The sequence below is a fragment of the Microcaecilia unicolor genome, chromosome 2 (assembly GCF_901765095.1).
Source record: "Microcaecilia unicolor chromosome 2, aMicUni1.1, whole genome shotgun sequence".
Lineage (NCBI taxonomy): Eukaryota > Metazoa > Chordata > Amphibia > Gymnophiona > Siphonopidae > Microcaecilia > Microcaecilia unicolor.
Genome location: NC_044032.1, coordinates 263,001,314 through 263,025,814, shown reverse-complemented (window position 1 = coordinate 263,025,814; position 24,501 = coordinate 263,001,314). Strand labels below are relative to the sequence as shown.

General features: G+C 49.2%; 1 protein-coding gene across 2 annotated transcripts in view; it reads left to right on the top strand.

The window, feature by feature from the left end:
- IDH3G (isocitrate dehydrogenase (NAD(+)) 3 non-catalytic subunit gamma) overlaps positions 1 to 24,019 on the top strand; it is a 57,923-nt gene extending 33,904 nt beyond the window's left edge. Inside the window, exons 9-14 of one of the 2 annotated variants that reach the window (XM_030194084.1) lie at positions 5,356 to 5,458; positions 5,537 to 5,683; positions 5,810 to 5,904; positions 6,252 to 6,312; positions 6,582 to 6,690; positions 23,656 to 24,019. In XM_030194084.1, coding sequence (XP_030049944.1) covers positions 5,356 to 5,458; positions 5,537 to 5,683; positions 5,810 to 5,904; positions 6,252 to 6,312; positions 6,582 to 6,653 — 478 coding nt within the window. In that variant the 3' untranslated portion in view covers positions 6,654 to 6,690; positions 23,656 to 24,019. The remainder of the gene's footprint in view (positions 1 to 5,355; positions 5,459 to 5,536; positions 5,684 to 5,809; positions 5,905 to 6,251; positions 6,313 to 6,581; positions 6,691 to 23,655) is intronic. The other variant, XM_030194083.1, reaches the window with a different exon arrangement.
- The last annotated feature ends 482 nt before the right edge of the window (positions 24,020 to 24,501 follow it).

Here is a 24,501-nt window from a genome sequence, read left to right as displayed (position 1 = left end):
GCCATGTGGCCGAGCAATCTCAACATCTGCCGAGCTGTGATCTGCTGAGATGCTCGAACCCAGGAAACAAGAGACAGAAGATTGTCTGCCCTCGCCTCGGGGAGGTAGGCATGAGCTGTCTGGGATTCCAGCAGAGCTCCTATGAATTCTAGTCTTTGAACTGGAAGAAGGTGGGACTTTGGATAATTTATCACAAACCCTAGTAGCTCCAGTTGAACAGTCATCTGCATGGACTGTAGAGCTCCTGCCTCCGAGGTGTTCTTCACCAGCCAATCGTCGAGATGGGGAGTGCATGTGTTCCCCTATCTGCGCAGCGACGTCACTACAACAGCCAGGCATTTTGTAAACACTCTGGGCGCAGAGGCGAGACCAAAGGGTAGCTAGCACACAATACTGAAAATGCCGTGTCCCCAGACGGAATCGAAGATACTGCCTGTGAGCTGGCAGTATCGGGATGTGAGTATAAGCATCCTTTAAGTCCAGAGAGCATAGCCAATCGTTTTTTCTGAATCATGGGAAGAAGGGTGCCCAGAGAAAGCATCCTGAACTTTTCTCAAACCAGATATTTGTTCAGGGCCCTTAGGTCTAGGATGGGACACATCCCCCCTGTTTTCTTTTCCACAAGAAAGTACCTGGAATAGAATCCCAGCCCTTCCTGCCCTGGTGGCACAGGCTCGACCGCATTGGCGCTGAGAAGGGCGGAGAGTTCCTCTGCAAGTACCTGCCTGTGCTGGAAGCTGAAGGACTGAGCTCCCGGTGGGCAATTTGGAGGTGATGATATCAAATTGAGGGAGTATCCTAGCCGGACTATTTGAAGAACCCACCGATCGGAGGTTACAAGAGGCCACCTTTGGTGAAAAAACTTTATCCTCCCCCCGACCAGTAGATCGTCCGGCATGGACACTGTTATAGCGGCTGTGCTCGCCTGGAGCCAGTCAAAAGCCCGTCCCTTGCTTTTGCTGAGGAGCTGCAGGGACCTGTTGAGGTGCACGCTGTTGACGTGAACGAGCGCGCTGGGGCTTAGCCTGAGCAGGCTGTCGGGAAGGTGGGTTGTACCTATGCCTATTAGAAGCATAGGGAGCATTCCTCCTTCCCCCATAAAAACGTCTACCTGATGAGGGAGATGCTGAAGGCGTCCGGTGGGAGAGTTTGTCGAATGCGGTATCCCGCTGGTGGAGCTGCTCTACCACCTGTTCGACCTTCTCACCAAAAATATTATCCCTCCGGCAAGGAGCATCCGCAATCCGTTGCTGAACTCTATTCTCCAGGTCAGAGGCACGCAGCCATGAGAGTCTGTGCATCACTATACCTTGAGCAGAGGCCCTGGACGCAACATCAAAAGTGTCATAAGCACCCCTGGACAGGAATTTGCGACATGCCTTCAGCTGCCTGACCACCTCCTGAAAAGGCTTGGCCTGCTCTGACGGGAGCTTATCGACCAAGTCCGTCAGCTGCCGCACATTGTTCTGCAAGTGGATGCCTGTGTAGAGCTGGTATGACTGAATCTTGGACACGAGCATAGCGGAATGGTAGGCCTTCCTCCCAAAAGAGTCCAGAGTTCTAGACTCCCGCCCCGGGGGCGCCGAGGTGTAATCCCGAGAACTCTTGGCTCTCTTGAGAGCGGAATCCACAACGCCAGAGTTATGAGGCAACTGGGTCTTCATCAACTCTGGGTCCTCGTGAATCCGATACTGGGACTCAATCTTTTTGGGGATGGAGGGATTAGTTAATGGCTTCGTCCAGTTCGCCAGCAATGTCTGTTTCAGGACATTATGCAGAGGAACAGTGGACGATTCCTTAGGTGGCGAAGGATAGTCAAGGACCTCGAACATCTCGGCCCTGGGCTCATCCTCAGTAACCATAGGGAAGGGAATGGCCGTAGACATTTCCCGGACAAAGGAAGAGAAAGACAGACTCTCGGGGGGGGGGGGGGGGGGAAGCTTTCTCTCTGGCGAAGGAGTAGGATCAGAAGGAATACCACAAGACTCCTCATCAGAGAAATATCTTGGCTCTTCCTCTGCCTCCCATGAGGCCTCCCCCTCAGTATTGGACACGAGTTCTCTGACTTCAGTCCGAAGCCGGGCCCGTCTCGACACCGAGGAACCATGTCCTTGATGGCGATGCCGAGAAGAAGACTCCCACGCTGCCGGCGACGAAGCTCCCTCCAGCGACGTCGACAGGGAGTCAACTTGGGTGGCAGCCGAAGTCTATGCCGCAAGCGGTACCAGCGTCGCAGTCCGCACCATGGGTGATGAGCCAACCGCTGCATCTCTCGACAGTACCAATGGCGCAAGCACCACCAGTACCGGAACACATGGTCGCAGCAGCCCTTCCAGAATCCCTATAAGTATGGCTCAGAGGCGCTCGTCTAAAGTGTCTGTCGAGCAAGGCTGGGGGGAGGTCGGTACAGGCGATGAAGTCAGAATCTGCCTGGGGCGCAGAAGCGGTACCAGGCTATCCGGAGAAGAGCGCATCGACACCTCCTGTATGGAGGGTGAGCGGTCCTCCCGGCGTTGACGCTTCACGGGTGCCAAATCCGTCGGCGTCCCGGAGCTCTCGGTACCTTGACGGGAAGGTAACCGATGACGATGCTTCTTTGCCTTTGCTCGAAGCATGTCACCGGTACCTTCCGGTACCAACGAGGAGGACGTGGAATCCACACGCCTCCTCGGGGCCGGGTCCGAAAGAGATCGGTCCCGGGGGGCCTGTACCGCAGGAGTCCTCGAGGCAGGTGGAGACCCACTCGATGGCTCACTGCTGCCAGCATGAGAAGGTCTCTGGACAGCCATTACTGGACTCCGGACGTCGATGCACTCTCCGGTGCCGACATCGATACCGTCTCCGACGATCTCGGTACTGCTACCGACGTCGATGCCGAAGGACCGGGCATGGCTTGGAACAAGCGTTCCCACTGAGCCAATCTCGACGCTTGTGTCCGCTTTTTTAAGTGAAGACAGAGTACAAGCGTCGGGGTGATAACCAGCCCCAAGACACTGAAAACACGAAGCGTGTGGATCAGTGGCTGAGATTGCCCGGCTGCACTGCATGCACTTCTTGAATCCGCTGGCGATCTTCGAGGTCATGGACAGAAAAATCGCGGCAGCGAAGTCAAAATCCGCGATGGTGCCAAAAGAAGGGCACAATAAAAGCAAAAACCCCGTATGGGTGGCCAAAATGGCTGCTCGCAACAACGAAAGGAAACTTACGGGGATAAACTAAGAAGTAGAGGAAAAGTTAAACTTTTTTTTTTTTTAAAGAACAAAAAAACGCGAGCGAACTCGCTCAGAAAAAACCGAAGAGCGGCGAAAACGCTGTGAGGGCTCTCTCTGGGGTACAGAACAGCCGAAAAAACAGCCACACTGAGCCGCGGAAAAAAAAAGAGACTGAGTCACGCTCGCGCTGCGGGCGGGAAGACGGTCGCACATGCGCGCAAGGGCTCTAGCAAACTTTGTTGCTAGGAAGATTTCCGATCCTGTGGCTGCCGTCGGATGTCACCCGTCAGTGAGAACAAGCAGCCTGATTTGCTTACTTTATTTTTTGTCTATTAGATTGTAAGCTCTTTGAGCAGGGACTGTCTTTCTTCTATGTTTGTGCAGCGCTGTGTATGCCTTGTAGCGCTATAGAAATGCTAAATAGTAGTAGTAGTAGTAGTCCTCGGAGAAATGAAGACTATCCTGCTTATTTTCGAACGAGAAGGCCGGCCATCTTACGACACAAATCGGGAGATGGCCGGCCTTCTCCTAAAGCTGGCCAAATCGGTATAATCGAAAGCCGATTTTCGCCGGCTTCAACTGCTTTCCGTCGCAGGGCCGGCCAAAGTTCAAGGGGGTGTGTCTGCAGGGTAGCGAAGGCGGGACGGGGGCTTGGTTAAGAGATGGCCGATAATGGAAAAAAGATAGCTGGCCCTGACGAGCATTTGGCTGCCTTTACTTGATCCCTTTTTGTTCACGACCAAGCCTTAAAAAGGTGCCCCAACTGACCAGATGACCACCGGAGGGAATGGGGGATGACCTCCCCTTACTCTCCCAGTGGTCATCAACCCCCTCCCACCCAAAAAATATATATATAAAACATTTTTTTGCCAGCCTCTATGCCAGGCGCAAATGTCATACCCAGCTGCATGACAGCAGTATGCAGGTCCCTGGAGCAGTTTTAGTGAGTGCAGTGCACTTCAGGCAGCCGGACCCAGGCCCATACCCCCCCCTACCTGTTACACTTGTGGTGGTAAATGGGAGCCCTCCAAACCCCCCCCCCCCCCAAACCCACTGTACCCACATGTAGGTGCCCTCCTTCATCCCTAAGGGCTATGGTAGTGGTGTACAGTTGTGGGGCGTGGGTTTTGGGGGGGGATTTGGGGGGGGCTCAGCACACAAGGTAAGGGAGCTATGCACCTGGGATCATTTTGTGAAGTCCACTGCAGTGCCCCCTAGGGTGCCCGGTTGGTGTTCTGGCATGTCAGAGGGACCAGTGCACTACAAATGCTGGCTCTTCCCACGACCAAATGCCTTGGATTTGGCCGGGTTTGAGATGGCCGCCATTAGTTTCCATTATCAGCGAAAACCAATGGCAGCCATCTCTAACGCCAGCGATCTCTAAGAGATTTGGCCGGCCCCAACCATATTATCGAAACGAAAGATGGCCGGCCATCTTGTTTCGATAATACAGTTGGGTACGCCGCTTGACGGGGCCGGCGTTAGAGATGGCCGCCCTTATAGATGGCCTGCCCTGTTCGGTTATGGCCCTCCACGTGGCCTATCTAGTCGGTCCATCCATACCATGCACTATCCCTTCCTCTCCCTTAGAGATCACAACCCTATTAGATGGTAACAAACCCAGAACAGATCTCTTCCCAAGACACAGTTGAATACCTGGATATATAATCAGGCCCACATGAAAGGCCATATAATTTTGTTCAAGCCAACAACCAGATGCCATACTCTACATGCCCTCCAATCAGATCACAGGGAATTATGGATCATTATTAACAGGGGAAAGAGACCCTATAAACACTGTCCTTGCCCAGTGACTACTACTAAAGCACTACTGTCACATATATAGAAAATGAATGTGTAACTCAGGTCTTCCCAAGCCTCTCCTGCGGACCCCACAGCCAGCTTGTTATTCAGGATAGCCACTATTATATGTATGAGAGATCTGCACTGCTTCCATTGTATGCAAATTTGTTTCATGCATATTTATGGTGGACATCCTGAAAACCTGATGGGAGGGGGATAGGTTTGGGAGTACCTGGTGTAACTGGTTCTTCAAGCTGACCTGAAGAAATGCCCACAGATATTAACTCTGACTCAGGGTTCTTCTCTAAGGTTCTGATACTCTGATTCATTCTGAACACAGGAAGCTAGGAGATGGGCTCTTCCTCCAGTGCTGCAAGGATGTGGCAGCTGGCTATCCTGACATTGCCTTTGAAAGCATGATTATTGACAACACCAGCATGCAGGTGAGGAAAAATAGGCATCTGTGGAGCCACTAAGTGTCCTTGAGTCATGTGTTTGATAATCTTGCCTTCTATTTGCAGCTGGTCTCACGGCCTCAACAATTTGATGTCATGGTGATGCCCAACCTCTATGGCAACATCGTCAACAATGTCTGTGCTGGCTTAGTTGGGGGCCCTGGACTGGTGCCAGGGGCCAATTATGGAACTGATTATGCTGTTTTTGAAACGGTGAGACCCCTTGGCACTGTAAAATAGCCTGGGAGAGGACAAAAGGGAAGGAAGGAAAATGTATGACCATAGAATGATACACATGTATCTCCCATCCCATCTTTGCTTGTCCCATCTCTTTACTAGGCCACAAGAAATACAGGGAAAAGCATTGCTAACAAGAACATTGCCAACCCTACTGCCACACTACTAGCAAGCTGTATGATGCTGGACCACCTAAAGTAAGACACACATGCCATAAATGTTCCTTCATGTCAAGGTGTGTCAAATACTATGATATGCATAATGTCCTGCAGCATGAAAGGGTGCTATGGATGTCACTTCACCCCAGGTTAACTACCAGGCTACATACATCGATTTGTAGTTCTGAGAAAAATCAAACTACACACTCGTGTATGCATTGGAACAAAAACAGGACTGGATTAGTCTGGCCAGTTAACCTGGAGGATGAGATGGCAACCCTAGAAGAGGGATGGCTTTCATATTGTTCTTCCTGAGACTAGTACAGGGCAACACATGAGCCTACTCCAGTACTTGACCACACTAGTATTTTTTCTGTTGTTGGCAGGTTGCATGAGCATGCATCTTCAATCAGAAGAGCTGTGCTGACTTCCATGACCGAGCACAGAGTGAGTAATGCTTCCTGTTTTGCTGCAGTGCCTAAGCCAGGACTGAGCTATGTTTGTTTAGCTAACATATTCCAGTGAGAACTTTGTTGAGTCAAAGAATAAATTTAAGTAAGATGAAAAGCAAGAGGTGGCATGTGCCCACACTTCCCTGTGGAAGCCAATTGGGCTGGGAAGCCAAGGCTAGTGGGAAAATAGGCATAATCAAAAAGTGTGCCATAGTGCTGTGAGCCTCACAGGAGCTCATCTTGTGATTCCCATCTCCTTTCCAGATGCAGACACCAGACATTGGGGGCCAGGGCACTACCTCAGAAGTGGTGCAGTCCATCTGTCAACAAATCTAAAAGGTGCGTGGAAGAACTGTGAAAGGTTAGAGAAGAGGTGAGATAGGAGCAGGAGTGTGGTACTGCTCACCCCTGGTTGCAGACCTGTACCTGGAGTGACACCCTTATCATGGACAGCCAAACAGGAAAAAGGGATAAAGAAGGGCAATAAAGACAATAAAAGTGAAGAAACTGCTCCCTCTTAAAGGCTAAGCAAGTTTGGGGCTTCAGCTTGGAGAAGGTAGCAGAGAGGATATGTTGAAAATTTCTAAAATTTCAAAACAATTACTTTCAAACAGAACTAGGACTGGAGGACACACTATAAAACAAACTGTTAGTCTCTCAAATTTATCTTAAATTTGCCTTTTTTTTTTTAGTTTTTAATATGCTTTATTCAAGTTGCAAAGAAAATACAAACAATTGTACGGTAACATCGAGTCATGCATTGGTACAGAATTGCATCAGCGATTGGTACAATAGCAATGTAGGTAACAGCATAAACTTCCTCCCCCCTTCCCCTCTTCCCAACTTGCTCGATTAAGGTAAACCTAGAGAGTTCAAACAATATAAATTTCACCACAAAAAAGTACCTCTCCACTGCTGGTATGGCTTCCATACTGCATAGAAGTGACCCATCCGATCATGTTTCAATGCCGTTAACTTGGACATCAAATATAAGTAGTCTTATTTTTTGCAGCACTTGTTCCTTGTTAGGGGGCTCTAGATTTCGCCAGGCAGCCGCCACACAAAGCCGAGCTGCGGACACCACCAGCATCAGCAGTTGTCCTTTGGTATCTTCCCATTCTCCGAGGACAAGCAGGCTGCTTGTTCTCACTGATGGGTGACGTCCACGGCAGCCCCTCCAATCGGAAACTTCACTAGCAAAGGCCTTTGCTAGTCCTCGCGCGCCCATGCGCACCGCGCATGCGCGGCCGTCTTCCCGCCCGAACCGGCTCGTGTTCGTCAGTCTTCTTTGTCCGCGCTCGGTACGGTCGTATTTTCGCCGTGTCGGGCCCCGCAAAGTCGACCTCGCGCGTTCGTCGTGTTGTTTCAAAAAAAAAAAAACCATTCTGTGTGGAAAAAGACTCTTTGGTCTTTTTTCCCCCCGCTATTTTCAGCTTTTTCGCCCCGGTAAGTTTTCTTTCGTCGTCGGGGTAGGCTGCTTTTAGGCCTCGGGTCGAAGTTTTCTTCCCCTTGTTTTTCGGGTGCCTTTTCCGCCATTTCGACTTTTGATCTCGCCGGCGTGATTTTTCCGCCCATGACATCGAAGTCTCCCAGCGGCTTCAAGAAGTGCACCCAGTGCGCCCGGGTCATCTTGCTCACTGACAGGCACGCGTCGTGTCTTCAGTGCTTGGGGGCTGGGCACCGCCCGCAGGCCTGTAGTCTGTGTTCCCTTTTGCAAAAGCGGACTCAGGTAGCGAGATTGGCCCAGTGGAACGTTTTGTTCTCGGGCTCTTCGTCGGCATCGGCACCGGGGGTATCGAGTGCATCGACGTCTTCAGCGTCCAGAACTTCATCCTCGGCCGCCAGTGCATCGAGGCATCGGCCCTCTGCATCGGCGCTGAGACATCGGACAGCTGCATCGACGTCGGTGGTACCGGGACCTCGTCGGCTGATGTCGTCGGACGGTGGTGCTTCGTCTGGAGTGCAGGTGAGGGCTGTCCATTCCCCTGCTGGTGGCGGTGAGCCTTCGGGTGGGTCTCCCCCTACCCTGAGGGCTCCTGCGGTACAGCCCCCCCGAGACCGACCTCCTTCGGCCCCGAGGAAGCGACGGCTGGATTCTACGTCCTCCTCGTCGGTGCCGGGAAGCTCCGGTGACATGCTTCGTTCCAAGAAGTCGAAGAAGCATCGTCATCGGTCTCCTTCCTGTGTCGGCACCGAGAGCTCTGGGTCGCCGAGGGAGTCGGCACCCAGCAGGCATCGGCACCGAGAGGACCGCTCACCCTCTGTTCAGGAGGTGTCAATGCGCTCCACTCTGGACAGCCCGGAACAGCCTCCACGCCCGGAACAGGTTCTGACATCGACGCCTGCATCGACCTCCATGCCTTTCTCTGCAGCCGCTCTGAACGAGAGCCTCCGGGCCGTTCTCCCAGAGATTCTGGGAGAGCTGTTGCGCCCTAACCCTCCGGTACCGGCGGTGCTTGCACCACCGGTACCGTCGAGCGTGGCGCCGGCTGGCCCATCGCCCGAGGTGAGGTCTCCGGCGTCGGTGCCGCGTGCGGTACCGGCTGCCGTCGCCTCCCAGGAAGGCTCCCCGACTACGTCGGCGGAGGGAGCTTCGCCGATGCGGGCGAGGGAGTCTACCTCTCGACACCCCCATCGTGGACGTGGCTCCACAGAGTCGAGTCGGGCGAGGTTGCAGACACAGGTCCGTGAACTTGTGTCTGACACCGAGGGTGAGGCCTCGTGGGAAGAGGAAGAAGACCCCAGATATTTCTCTGACGAGGAGTCTGAAGGTCTTCCTTCCGATCCCACTCCCTCTCCTGAGAGACAGCTTTCTCCTCCCGAGAGTCTGTCTTTTGCTTCCTTTGTCCGGGAGATGTCTACGGCCATCCCCTTCCCGGTGGTTGTGGAGGACGAGCCCAGGGCTGAAATGTTTGAGCTCCTGGACTATCCTTCTCCACCTAAGGAAGCGTCCACTGTACCCATGCACCATGTCCTAAAAAAGACATTGCTGGCGAACTGGACCAAGCCTCTAACTAATCCCCACATTCCCAAGAAGATCGAGTCCCAGTACCGGATCCATGGGGACCCAGAGCTGATGCGCACTCAGTTGCCTCATGACTCTGGAGTTGTGGATCTGGCCCTAAAGAAGGCTAAGAGTTCTAGAGAGCATGCTTCGGCGCCCCCGGGCAAAGACTCTAGAACCTTAGACTCCCTTGGGAGGAAGGCCAAAATTCAGTACTACCAGCTCTACACGAGCATACACATGCGGAACAATGTGCGGCAGTTGGCGGGCTTGGTTGATGCGCTCCCCCCTGAGCAAGCCAAGCCTTTTCAGGAGGTGGTCAGGCAGCTGAAGGCGTGCAGAAAATTCCTGGCCAGAGGGGTGTATGACACCTTTGATGTTGCGTCCAGGGCCGCTGCTCAAGGTGTGGTGATGCGCAGGCTCTCATGGCTGCGTGCCTCCGACCTGGAGAATAGAATCCAGCAGCGGATTGCGGACTCGCCTTGCCGTGCGGATAATATTTTTGGAGAGAAAGTCGAACAGGTGGTAGAGCAGCTCCACCAGCGGGACACCGCATTCGACAAGTTCTCCCGCCGGCAGCCTTCAGCCTCTACCTCTACAGGTAGAAGATTTTTTGGGGGAAGGAAGACTGTTCCCTACTCTTCTGGCAAGCGTAGGTACAATCCTCCTTCTCGACAGCCTGCGGCCCAGGCTAAGCCCCAGCGCGCTCGCTCTCGTCAGCAGCGTGCGCCTCAGCAAGGCCCCTCGGCTCCCCAGCAAAAGCAAGGGACGAGCTTTTGACTGGCTCCAGCAGAGCATAGCCGACATCCAAGCGTCAGTGCCGGGCGACCTGCCAGTCGGAGGGAGGTTGAAAGCTTTTCACCAAAGGTGGCCTCTCATAACCTCCGATCAGTGGGTTCTCCAAATAGTCCGGCAAGGATACACCCTCAATTTGGCCTCAAAACCTCCAAATTGTCCACCGGGAGCTCAGTCTTACAGCTTCCAGCACAAGCAGGTACTTGCAGAGGAACTCTCCGCCCTTGTCAGCGCCAATGCGGTCGAGCCCGTGCCATCTAGGCAAGAAGGGCTGGGATTCTATTCCAGGTACTTCCTTGTGGAAAAGAAAACAGGGGGGATGCGTCCCATCCTAGACCTAAGGGCCCTGAACAAATATCTGGTCAAAGAAAAGTTCAGGATGCTTTCCCTGGGCACCCTTCTTCCCATGATTCAGCAAAACGATTGGCTATGCTCTCTGGACTTGAAGGATGCCTACACACACATCCCGATACTGCCAGCTCACAGACAGTATCTGCAATTTCAGCTGGGCACACGTCACTTCCAGTACTGTGTGCTACCCTTTGGGCTCGCCTCTGCGCCCAGGGTGTTCACAAAGTGCTTGGCTGTAGTAGCAGCGGCACTTCGCAGGCTGGGGGTGCACGTGTTCCCATATCTCGACGATTGGCTGGTGAAGAACACATCCGAGGCAGGAGCCCTGCAGTCCATGCAGATGACTATTCGCCTCCTGGAGCTACTGGGATTTGTGATAAATTATCCAAAGTCCCATCTTCTCCCAGTGCAGAAACTCGAATTCATAGGAGCTCTGCTGGACTCTCGGACGGCTCGCGCCTATCTCCCAGAGACGAGAGCCAACAACTTGTTATCACTCGTCTCGCGGGTGCGAGCGTTCCAGCAGATCACAGCTCGGCAGATGTTGAGATTGCTGGGCCACATGGCCTCCACAGTTCATGTGACTCCCATGGCCCGCCTTCACATGAGATCTGCTCAATGGACCCTAGCTTCTCAGTGGTTTCAGGCTGCTGGGGATCTAGAAGACGTAATCCACCTGTCCACGAGTTTTCTCGAATCCCTGTATTGGTGGACGATTTGGTCCAATCTGACTCTGGGACGTCCCTTCCAAATTCCTCAGCCACAAAAAGTGCTGACCACGGATGCGTCTCTCCTGGGGTGGGGAGCTCATGTCGAGGGGCTTCACACCCAAGGAAGCTGGTCCCTCCAGGAACGCGATCTGCAGATCAATCTTCTGGAGTTACGAGCGATCTGGAACGCTCTGAAGGCTTTCAGAGATCGGCTGTCCCACCAAATTATCCAAATTCAGACAGACAACCAGGTTGCCATGTACTACGTCAACAAGCAGGGGGGCACCGGATCTCGCCCCCTGTGTCAGGAAGCCGTCAGCATGTGGCTCTGGGCTCGCCGTCACGGCATGGTGCTCCAAGCCACATATCTGGCAGGCGTAAACAGTCTGGCCGACAGGTTGAGCAGGATTATGCAACCTCACGAGTGGTCGCTCAATTCCCGTGTAGTGCGACAGATCTTCCAGGTGTGGGGCACCCCCTTGGTAGATCTCTTCGCATCTCGAGCCAACCACAAAGTCCCTCAGTTCTGTTCCAGGCTTCAGGCCCACGGCAGACTGGCATCGGATGCCTTCCTCCTGGACTGGGGGGAGGGTCTGCTGTATGCTTATCCTCCCATACCTCTGGTGGGGAAGACTTTGTTGAAACTCAAGCAAGACCGAGGCACCATGATTCTGATTGCTCCTTTTTGGCCGCGTCAGATCTGGTTCCCTCTTCTTCTGGAGTTGTCCTCCGAAGAACCGTGGAGATTGGAGTGTTTTCCGACCCTCATCACGCAGGACGAAGGGGCGCTTCTGCATCCCAACCTCCGGTCCCTGGCTCTCACGGCCTGGATGTTGAGAGCGTAGACTTTGCCTCTTTGGGTCTGTCAGAGGGTGCCTCCCGTATCTTGCTTGCTTCCAGGAAAGATTCCACCAAGAGGAGTTACTTCTTTCTGTGGAGGAGGTTTGCCGTCTGGTGTGACAGCATGGCCCTAGATCCTCGCTCTTGTCCTACACAGACCCTGCTTGAATACCTTCTGCTCTTGTCTGAGTCTGGTCTCAAGACCAACTCTGTAAGGGTTCACCTTAGTGCAATCAGTGCATACCATTACCAGTGTGGAAGGTAAGCCGATCTCAGGGCAGCCTTTAGTTGTTCGCTTCATGAGAGGTTTGCTTTTGTCAAAGCCCCCTGGTCAAGCCTCCTACAGTGTCATGGGATCTCAATGTCGTTCTCACCCAGCTGATGAAACCTCCTTTTGAGCCACTGAATTCCTGCCATCTGAAGTACTTGACCTGGAAGGTCATTTTCTTGGTGGCAGTTACTTCAGCTCATAGAGTCAGTGAGCTTCAGGCCCTGGTAGCCCAGGCCCCTTACACCAAATTTCATCATAACAGAGTAGTCCTCCGCACTCACCCTAAGTTCTTGCCGAAGGTTGTGTCGGAGTTCCATCTGAACCAGTCAATTGTCTTGCCAACATTCTTTCCCCGTCCTCATTCCTGCCCTGCTGAACGTCAGCTGCACACATTGGACTGCAAGAGAGCATTGGCCTTCTACCTGGAGCGGACACAGCCCAACAGACAGTCCGCCCAATTGTTTGTTTCTTTTGATCCCAATAGGAGGGGAGTGGCTGTGGGGAAACGCACCATATCCAATTGGCTAGCAGATTGCATTTCCTTCACTTACGTCCAGGCTGGGCTGGCTCTTGAGGGTCATGTCACGGCTCATAATGTTAGAGCCATGGCAGCGTCGGTAGCCCACTTGAAGTCAGCCTCTATTGAAGAAATTTGCAAAGCTGCGACGTGGTCTTCTGTCCAGACATTCACATCTCATTACTGCCTGCAGCAGGATACCCGACGCGACAGTCGGTTCGGGCAGTCAGTTCTTCAGAACCTGTTTGGGCTTTAGGATCCAACTCCACCCCCCGAGGGCCCTGTTTGTTCTGTTCCAGGCTGCACTCTCAGTTAGTTGGTAAATTTTTTAGGTCAATCTCAGTTATGTCCTCACCGTTGCGAGGCCCAATTGACCATGGTTGTTGTTTTGAGTGAGCCTGGGGGCTAGGGATACCCCATCAGTGAGAACAAGCAGCCTGCTTGTCCTCGGAGAAAGCGAATGCTACATACCTGTAGAAGGTATTCTCCGAGGACAGCAGGCTGATTGTTCTCACAAACCCGCCCGCCTCCCCTTTGGAGTTGTGTCTTCCCTTGTCTTTGTCTTGCTACATACGGGACTGACGAACACGAGCCGGTTCGGGCGGGAAGACGGCCGCGCATGCGCGGTGCGCATGGGCGCGCGAGGACTAGCAAAGGCCTTTGCTAGTGAAGTTTCCGATTGGAGGGGCTGCCATGGACGTCACCCATCAGTGAGAACAATCAGCCTGCTGTCCTCGGAGAATACCTTCTACAGGTATGTAGCATTCGCTATGTGTTGGATAATCATTAAGCAAAAAGTTCAGAATGCTCGGCACACAGTATAGTCCTGTCATCTCTTGAAACATCTCTGTAATCATCAGCCAATAGGACTGAATTTTGGGACAGAGCCACCAAATGTGTTCGAAAGAGCCTTGAACAGAGCAGCCTCTTCAACAATCTTATATAGAAATGCTAAATAGTAGTAGTAGTACCATTGGAATAGCATTTTATATCCATGTTTTATATAGTTAGATGCTATGGTGACTCTCGTAAGTCGCTTATAAATTCTATGCCACTGTGCAGTTGGTAAGGGGACATTAAGCATTTTCTCCCACTTCTCATATTGTTGGGATATAGGTTGACTAAATAATAATGCTTGATATAATCTAGAGATTAACCCTGTTCCAACTCCGATATGAAAAATTTTTAACAAGCCATGATCTCCCCGATCCCAGTCAGGAAGTACCCTTCTCTTCATAAAGTCAAATAACTGCCCATAGAAAAAACCATCACCCTCCTTTAATCCATATCTTTCTTGAAGTACTGGAAAGGGGATCATTGTACCTCTAACCACTAAATGACCTAACATCTTATAACCCTGTTTTGCCCATCTGTGAAAAGCTTTAGTACGGGCTGGTGCATCAAATCCAGAAGCATATATTATTGGTGTTGCTAAAAAATATTGTTGTTAACGGAAAAGCACCATTCTAGTAGAATACCAAATAGCTAAAGTGTGTGAAGCTCCAAATGGTACTCGTGTCATTCTGATTTGCAAATCTTGCAATGAGAGCCAGGGTATATAATGCAATGGCAATTCCTGGAACAGGTCTTGCTCTAATTGTACCCAGCGTTTGTCCGGGAAGGCATGCCACTCAAAGAGAGCGACAAGCTAGGATGCTCTATAATAAGTCAAAAAGTCCAGGACCCCCATCCCGCCCTCCTCTCTAGGCACATACATACATACATTGCCTACACGCTCGAGGCGGTCTCCATTGCCAAATATATTGGAACACTTTCCTTTGCAGTTTAATCAAATAAGCCTTAGGAATAGACAAAGGGAGGCTGGAAAAATAATATAAAAAGTGAGGGAGTACATTCATCTTCACCGCACTAATCCTGCCCACCCATGATAAGCTCATCTTCTCCCAGCGATCTAGGTCTTCCATCACCTTTAATAGTGGTGTGTAGTTCAAAGAAAAAATACATTCTAAGTCATCCGGTATTAAGACTTCTAAGTATTTAATTCAGCGGTGTGCCAATCTAAATGGGAATTGGGAGCACAAGGCCTGAAAAGAGTCTCCAGCCATTGTAAGGTTCAAAATCTCAGACTTGGTTGAATTGACAGCAAATCCTGACACCCGACCATAGTTACCCAGTAACCTAACTATAGGCAGAGATATGTGAGGGTCCGATAGTGTAAAAAGGATATCATCAGCGTACAATAATATCCTATGATCATTCTCCCCTACCTGAATCCCTCGTATCTTGAGGTTGTCCCTAATCACTTGCGCCAAAGGCTCCATAGCGAATGCAAATATTAGTGAGGACAGTGAGCAGCCTTGTCTCTTACCTCGAGAGATTTGAAAGAATTGTGTATATGCCCCATTAATACGTAAACAAGCTACCAGGGAGTCCTATATTAGCGCTATCCATCTCATAAAGTTCCCTGAAAAACCAAACCGCCGTAGGGTAGCAAACATGTATGTCCAAGAGACCCGATCAAATGCTTTCTCAGCATCTATACTGAGGACCACTGCCGGGGTCAATCTTTGCCGTGCTGTCCATATCAAATCTAACAACCGCCGTATATTATCTTTAGGCTGTAACCCAGCTATAAATCCAGATGGGTCACCATGTACTAGCTCTGGCAAGAAGCGTTGCAACCTCGCCACCAGTACCCGAGTGAATATTTTATAATCCACCCCTAGCGAGGAAATGGGGCGATAAGAACTACACTCGACCGGGTCCTTTCCTAATTTATGTAACAAGGCTACTCCTGCCTGGTGAAAAGAAAATGGTAATTGGGACTCCGTCAGCAAAGAATTATAGCAATGAGTAAGTGGCTCTACCAAAATTTGTGCAAATCTTTTATAAAAGAAGTTGGAAAAGCCATCTAATCCAGGGGCCTTATATGTCGGGAGGAGGGCTATCGCTTCTGCCACTTCACCTAATGATATAGAAGCTGAAAGCTGGGAGTCAGCACTAGGCGATAAAGTAGGTAAAGAAATTCCTTCTAGATAGTCATCCACCTCAGCATCTGTCACCCCTTGGTCTGCAGCATATAGTTTTTCTTAGAAACGAACAAACTCCCAACCTATGGCATCCTCGTCCTGTACTACAGCACCATCTGGGGTCTTCACCTGTAAGATCTTATTTCGAGAACTCTGCTTCCGAATTTTAGCCACCAATAGATGTCCCGCCTTATTGCCTCCTGCAAAGTATTCTTTCCTCACCTGCTGAAGAGAGGTTGCTATATCCTCCAAGTCCAAATCCCGCAACTCTTTCTGACATTGAGTTAATTGTTGACGAATTCTATACCGTGATGGCTGTGCTCTATAAGCTCTTTCTAAATCTCCCAGTCTCTGACTAAGCCTTAAACAACGACATTTCATCTTAGTGGAGAAGGCCTGCTTTGATATGCAAAGACCTTAAAGCTCTCCCAAATATTTACAGGGCTCGCTGTACCCTCATTCCTCAAAGAAAAAATCCTGAAACTCCATTTCAAAAAATGTAGCAAGCTGCGGGTCCGTCAAAAGTTTGTCATTGAGCCACCAGAAATGCGTGCCACGCTTCACCCTCGGTTGTTCGATCACTAGCAAAACTGGAGCATGATCTGACCACACCCGCTGCTCTATAGCCACTTTGGAAACCAGTGAGCAGTGGCCCCGCTCCATTAGCCACAAATCGATGTGAGTATATGAGTCATGCATTGCCGAATAGAAAGAGTAATCCCGCTCACTCGGGTGGAACAGACGCCAAACATCTTCCAGTCCCAAATGCACCATACAACTTTGCAACATAGTACGATCTCATTTTGCATATTGAATTTTACTAGAGGAGTTGTCCATCAAGGGATGGCAGGCCAAATTAAAATCCCCTACCACTATTAAAATCCCTTCCTGAAATGCCATCAACCGAGGTAGTAAAGATTCAAAAAATTCTCCCTGTCCAGTAGTGGGTGCATAGATATTTGCCAAAGTATAGAGGGTCCCATTTAATTTTGCCTTTACAAACAAATAGCGACCCTCTCGATCTCTCATCACATCTTGAAGGTTCATCTGAATTCTCTTATGTATTAATATTCCCACGCCATTAGTTTTTTTTTTAAGTAGCTTATTTGGAGCTTGAAACACCTCAGGAAACTTGGGGTGTGAGAGCAATGTTGTTTTGGAAGGCCAAAAATGTGTCTCTTGTACAAACCCCACATCAATATTAGTTCTCACCGCCTCCTTAAAAAACAATGATCATTTTTTAGGGGAATTCAACTCCCTAACATTATAGGTGAGCAAGCGTAGAGATCCCATTAGAACAATTTTTAAGTAGATGCACCAGCCCACCCACAGCTTGTAAATCCCTTAAATTCCCCATCCACCAGAGGCCCATAAATCTCACACTCATCCATGCACACCTGACCTTTCTCATTCACACATACACGCTAATCCCTAAGAGCAAGTTAACGCCCCCCAATCCCGTCCCAACTGAACTGGCCCAACAAAGAGGAAGTACAGGTCCAGGACCCTCCAATGGCGAGAAAGCATTTTAACCACAGCAATAAAAATATAAGTTAAACATTACTACTTTTTTCTGGCTGCATTATAAATTCTCTTATACAAACCACATCTGAAAGTTTAAATCACAAGGTTTTCCCAGTTTTTGCCACTCGGCGCCAGCCATGCTTCCCAGGTGACTTGTACAGTGAGGCGGCTGGTGCTGGAGTAGAGTTGATCTCCCGAGTCAGCAGCCCTGCTAACATTAAATTCTCCTTCACCGCCGTAACTGATGTAGCTGAGTATGTTTTCCCTTCATAAGTGAAAGATATTCCAATTGGAAATAGCCATCTATAGCGGGCTTGATGCTCTTGCAGCAAGTGCGTCCAGTCTCTATACGCCTGTCGTCGAACCAAAGTTGCTGGAGCAATATCAGGATAAATTTCCACCTCTGCATCTTCCCAAGTGACAGATCCACCATTTTGCCAAATCATACATAAAATTTTTTCCTTATCCTCAAACTTGTGGAAGCAGACCACAATGTCACGCGGCTGGTTGCCCACCCTGGCCCCCATCAGCCTGTGCACTCTATCCAACATGGGGGGAGGAACTTGCATTGATGCATCTGCTGGTTGCAAGGCCTTTGCTAAAATTAGGCCCACGGTCTCCTTGATTTGACTATCCACCACCATGTTGGGTACCCCTCGCAGGCGTATATTGCAGCGGCTAGGTCTGCTTTCCAGATCCTCCAACTTAAGGGCAGCTGCCTCTTGCAGTTCTTCCAGTTTCGCCGTGCGGGATTGCAGCCGTTCCATCTCCTCCCCATCTGACTCCAGGAGTTCCTCGTGTTCTTCCACCCTATTTCACTGACATCCTTTCTCAAAACATTCATAGATTCTTGTAGCTCTGATCGCACAGTCGTGAGATCTGACTTGAGCTCCTGGAACCAATTGCGCATTTACAAATGAAAGGCCACTAACTCCGCGTCTGCAGGTGTCCCAGGGCTCGCCTCCGCCACTCCGCCCGCTGCCATCTTGTTCCGCACACGCGACCTTGGAAGATGAGCTTCTGGGCTGCGTCGCAGAGAGGGCATCCAATCACCAGTTCGTTAGCTCAGCTCACCGCCCACGCTCTATCTGCTCATCATCACAGCAGGGAACAAGCCGAAATTCTAACTCTCGCCATCCGAGGGTCTCGGAGCTCAAGGCTTAAGCAGCCATCTGCTATGATGATGTCACTTCCTCCTAACTTGCTATTTTTTATTGATTTGAACAATTAAGCTGTGTAATTTAGAGAATGGTTAAAGCTTCTAGAATTGCTAAGTTTAAAAGAGGTGTAGACAAGTTTCTGTTCCCATTATTGATGAAAGCCACACTTATCCCCAGTGGACATAAGCAACAAGAATGGATCTGCTGGATACTTCTGGACTGGCCTTTGCTGGGCTCAGTGGACCTTTTTAGCCTGAGCCAGTGTGGGACTCATATTCTTATAACAGCCTGAAGCAGGCAGAGAACTTCATAACCCCATGCCCATAGCCACCAGCTATCCGAACTGGGATTTCATTAAGGTTATACAATTTATATATAGTAACATAGTAATTGGCGGCAGAATGGTCCATCTAGTCTACACAACAGTCACATTCATTATCAATTCAAGATTAAATCAAGAATGAATGTGATATTATATACTTGATCATGGTCTTTCTTTGGTTGTTTGTGGGACATAGACCATAGAAGTCTGCACGGCTCTGTCGTTGTGTTCCAATTACTGGAGTTGTCGTCAAAGCCCACTCCAGCCTATCCGAATCCGTCCCGTCATTTGTTGAACACTGACCATAAAAGTCTGTCCGATACTGTCATCACGTTCCAAATTACTGGAGTTTCCATCAAAGCTGTCTGTACTCCATCCGTCAACCAGATTGCTATATGTGGGACTCAGACCATACAGCCCAGCCCAGCACTGGCCTTAGTTGATACAGCCAGAGTTGCCATCAAGTTTTCCTCTTTCATTCTGTTTATGTCTTTACTTGTTCATTTTACTATTGTTATGCTAACAAAATTGTAAGTTTGATGTTAAACTGTGCCTACTGTACACCGCCTTGGGTGAATCTCTTCATTAAGGCAGCTAATAAATAAAAATAGATCTAATCACCACTTGACATGCAAACACATATGCAACCCTTGAAGTTTTGTTTTTTATACCATTCATTTTCTAATTAGAGATCCTCTGTGTTCATCCAACACCTTTTGAATTCCGCCACAGTTTTTTCTCCACCACCTCCCTCAGGAGGGCATTCCAGGCCAAGCACCCTCTCCATTGAAAATAATTTTCTGACATTACTCCTGAGTCTACCACCCCACAACCTCAATTCATGTCCTCTAGTTTTACCCTTTTCCCTTCTCTGGAAAATATTTTTTCTATATTAATACCTTTCAAGTATTTGTCTATATCAGTTCAGAAAAGAATTGAAGGTATACCTCTTTAAATAATTCTACAACTAAGTAACTACACCATGAAGAACTTTCCGCTCTCTGTCTGTAACCCCCCCCCCCCCCCCCCCCCCCCCCCGTTCTAGTCATTTCTTAACTGTTAATCATCTCCTAAACGTAAATCAGTATCACAACTTCCACCAATTATTGTAATCTAAACCAGAACGTAAATTGTAAGCCACTTTGAACTGAAACTTGTTTTTGGATAATAGTGGGATACAAGAATTAATAAGTAAATAAACTCTGTCCCTCCTCTCCTCTAGGGTATACATATTCAGGTCTTCCAGTCTTCTCATATGTCTTGTATTGAAAATTTACTGAAAACTAGAAAGATATTTGCAGTTTTTTCACATCTGTTCAGTGATGGCAATGAATGAGCTGGTGCACTAGGTAAGAGAAATAGCTCAAAAACAACTCAGTATATTTTTAGTGGTTTATTTTTAATTTGTATACATTTGAAGCTGTAATGCTACACAATTTCCCATTTTGCAAAGCTAACTGGTGGAGCTTATCAGATTGGAGCAGTACTTTACTGCAGCTATTTTACTTACGCAACTGTAGCTCCTTCGGAACTCAGCAGCTAGGCTGCCCATATCACACCAAATACTGAGGTTGCTGCAGTAGCTTACCAATTGAGAGGAGGATTCCGTTTAAAATTGTGGTTGGTATTTTGAAAGCAGTACATCATGTGGGGCTAAAGTGCCGAGAGAGCATTTTCCATCTCACAGATAGGCTGCAGAGAATACCTTCTCCTGCTTCCACCCACCCTACCCCTCTACCCACCCACCCCTAGAGTGACATGTCTTATATAACCTCCCTATCAACCCACTCATTACTTTACCTCACCCATTTCTATTCTTCTATCACCTTCTCCCACTACTCCAACCAGAGTTACACCTAATCACACTGACCACCCTTCAACATCTTCTGTCCTTCTGTGACTGTTCTCTTGTGCTTGACTGCTTAAATATTTTAAATTTAAATGCTTTACTTTTTGTCTATTAGATTGTAAGCTCTTTGAGCAGGGACTGTCTTTCTTCTGTGTTTGTACAGCGCTGCGTACGCTTTGTGGCGCTCTGGAAATGTTAAATAGTAGTAGTAGTAGTAGAGAAGATATTCTTAATTGATATCATTCCAAAAGGACATCAAAATCATCTCAGCAAGCTGTGCTAGCCCCACCATCAGTTCCAAGGCTGATGGAGACAAAACAGAGAGCTTTTACCTGTTTTGCCTTGTGTGTGTAGCAGTGGCGTAGCCAGACAGCCAATTTTGGGTGGGCCTGAGCACAAAGTGGGTGGGCACAAAATTTTCTCTCTCCCCCAGCACTTCCCAATTCAAAATATAAATACTTTAGCAGATGAGGATCCCCAACTCTGTCAGCTGAAGGCCTCCAGTAAAGATGGCCAGAACTCCTCTCCACCAAGCCCAGTAGGCAGCAGCTACTCCTCGAGCCACTGATGCCAGCACCCCATACATGCTTAGTTGTCAGTGGCTCCAGGATGCTGCCCCCATCTGCCAAGCTCAGTAGAAGGCATCTCTGGCCAGCTTCAGAAGAGACCCCAGCTAGTAGGGCTTGGGAATCCCCACTAGCTACAGCAAGGGTCAGGGCTGCCGTTAGCCATGCTGGTGACCAGGGCAGAAAATAAAGCCCCTCCCCCAGTTCCCTCTCCTCTCCAATCTCCTCATCTGCGGTTAAAGTCACACTGACAGACCCTCACAAATTACAGAACAAGGGATCACAAATTAGAAATAAAAATATATAGACAAAATTGAACTGGGAACCTCAGCATGTACTGCAACACTGGAGAAAAAACCCCCAAAACAAAAGCACATTTCCTTTTCTACTTAACACAATAAAAAGACATCCGCTATGCACATTTCCCAAAGTTAACATATTCCATTTAAAATATTCAAAGTAAAATGATTTTCCTACCTTTATTGTGTGAACATTTTATTTGTCCACCATGTTGGTTCCAATTTCTCTTTCCCGCTTTCCTGTCTGTCTTCTGCTAATTCTTCAAGCGGTTGACCATTTGTCTTTTTTCTCCTGTTGTTTCATGTCCTCACTACACCTACCTCTGAAATATTGATCCTTCCATTTTAGCTCTTTCCTTTCTTTTTTTTTTTCTTTTCTGCCTCTGTAAACTCAAATTTCATCCTCTTTCTAAATCTTTTCCTTCTTTTTACTTTTCAGATATCTATCACATTTCCATCTCCTTTCACCCACTAGCTCTCCCATTCCCCATCTCTCTCCTTCTCAGCCTTCCATTCCCTTCCATCTTCGATCTACACACCATTACCATATTTCTACCCCCTGTGATCACTATTCTCTCATTTTTTTCCTTGCCATCTCCACTCCCTGAGCCTCTCCCCCATGCTTTCCACCATTCCCAGTGTCTCCCTCCCTCCACCCTTCCAGCCCAGCATCTGTTCTCTTTTTCTACCCTCCTCACCCTCGTAGCCTGATATTTCCCTATCCCTTTTACCTGCCACCACCAGCATCTTTCTGTCCCATCTCTCTCCCCTCCCCCATTGTCCAGCATTTTTCCCTTTCTCTTCCCTACCATCCATTGTCTATCTTCTTTCCCTGGATCCATCTTCCCTCTTTCTCCCCTCCCCTGCTTGTGCATCTCTCCTTTCCTCTCCTCTTCTCCACCTTCATGTCCAACTTTTCTCCCTGTCCCTGCCTTGAGCCCCTGGTTTGACATCTCTCTCTACCCCCACCCCCCACACCCACCATCTCTCCATCCTTCCTTTCCCTCACCTCAATGCCATGTTCAGCATTTCCCCTCTCATCTCTCCCTTCCACTTCCATGTCCAACGCGTTTTTTTCTCTCATGCCCTTTCCCTCCCTCTCCCCATCCCACCCATATCCAACAATTCTCCCTCTCTTTCCCCTTGCAGCATCTCTCCGCCCCTCCCCCCACCTAGCTCTACCCTGTCTCACTCCCTCATCCCAACAATGCTCCTGTCTCTCCCCGACGACCCCCCCCCCCCCACATATATATACATACATACAAACCAACCACCCGCCAGCCAGCATGTGTTGAAGCTATAGGTTTTTTCCCTCCCTTTCCCCAGCCACCACTGGCACTCTTGGCTGCAGGCCTTCTTTCCCCTCCCTCCCCTTCGGGCAGCGCCGCAGTCTAACTCTTCAGTTGAGAAAAGCTGCACAGCACCGGGTCCGTCCTGCCGCTACGCTGCTGCTTCCAGCTCAGTTGTCATCTTTGTTCTTCTGCTGCTTATCTGCAGCAGATCCGCACGCTGCCAGGGCTGTCTGTATGCTGCCTGCGACTGCTTCCTTCCGGCCGGCTTCACCTTCTCCGATACTCTTTCTGAAGAGGCGGGGCCAGCAGGAAGCAGTCACAGGCAGCATACAGACAGCCCTGGCAGCGCGCAGATCCGCTGCAGATAATCAGCAGAAGAACAAAGATGACAACGGAGCCGGAAGCAGCAGCGTAGCGGCAGGACGGACCCGGGCAGTGCCGTGCAGCTTTGCTCAGCTGAACAGTTAGACTGCGGCGCTGCCCGAAGGGGAGGGAGGGGAAAGAAGACGTGCCGGTGGCGGATCAATTCTTTTGGCGTCTCTCTGCACCGTTGCTGGGTGGGCCTGAGCCCAAAGTGGGTGGGCCCAGGCCCACCCGTGGCTACGCCCCTGGTGTGTAAAATGAAATACCATTAGACTTATGTTTGCAATCAGACTATGTAGGGTTTAGGAAAAAAAAAAACAAGGATCTTTTGCTAATTTATCCTATATGTTTTATATGTGCATATAGTGATGTATTTTATCTGATTTTAATTATAACTCACTTTGAATGTGTTATGTATTAACACAAGACATAACATTTGATAGATAAGGCAGTAAAAAAAAATCACCGTCTGCTTTCTTTTTCAGGGGAAGAGAGGCCAGTTTCAAGTTCACCACTGTGTCAAGGCCAAGTACTACTTCCTATACCCCTAGCTGTAATTTCATTCCATGCCAGATGTCTTCTGCAGGTGTTAGGTTTAGGATGGAAAGCCCTTCATAATGACTGGCTACTTTTCTGCAGGGGAGCAGTCCAAGCAGAGGACAACTCAAGGAGCAATGAGCTGTCTGGCCCTGAACTATAACAGGTACTCTCCTACCACAGCAAACATCTTCCCATATTGCAGTGTGTGTCTGCAAGGAAAGAGGCATACAGCTTGCCTGTGTTCTTACTCTCCTGCATGCTTCCATGTTGTTTGATGTGTATTTGCATATATATATATCTTATTAAACTTATTTTAACTGAATAATGTTTGTCATCGTACCTTTGTTCCTCTGCCACACCAGAAAGCATCAGTATTCGAAAAATGCAACTATATAGATCTACAGAACCAACCAGATGGAGATGGTGATTATGCCTGGTAGCGCTATATAAGTGTAAAGTAGTAGTAGTAGTGATTAAGGATAAAACTGTGTGACTGATACTATAGATCACAGCCAGTCATTTTTCAGTTTTCATAAAATCCTGGACCTTAAGGGTCAGCAAAGGAGGGGAACCAACTGTAAAAATGAAATAATAGAGACTTCTTTTTATAAAGCACAGCACAATAAACCATACTTCATTGACCGTTCCTGCTCACTGCAGAGATGGTGCGCACTCTACACACAAGTTTTCTCCTGGTCCTCAGTAAGATGCAGCACCTATTGTTTCTTGAAAGGGAAAGGAAATGGGGCTTGATATACCGCCTTTCTGTGGTTTTTGCAACTACATTCAAA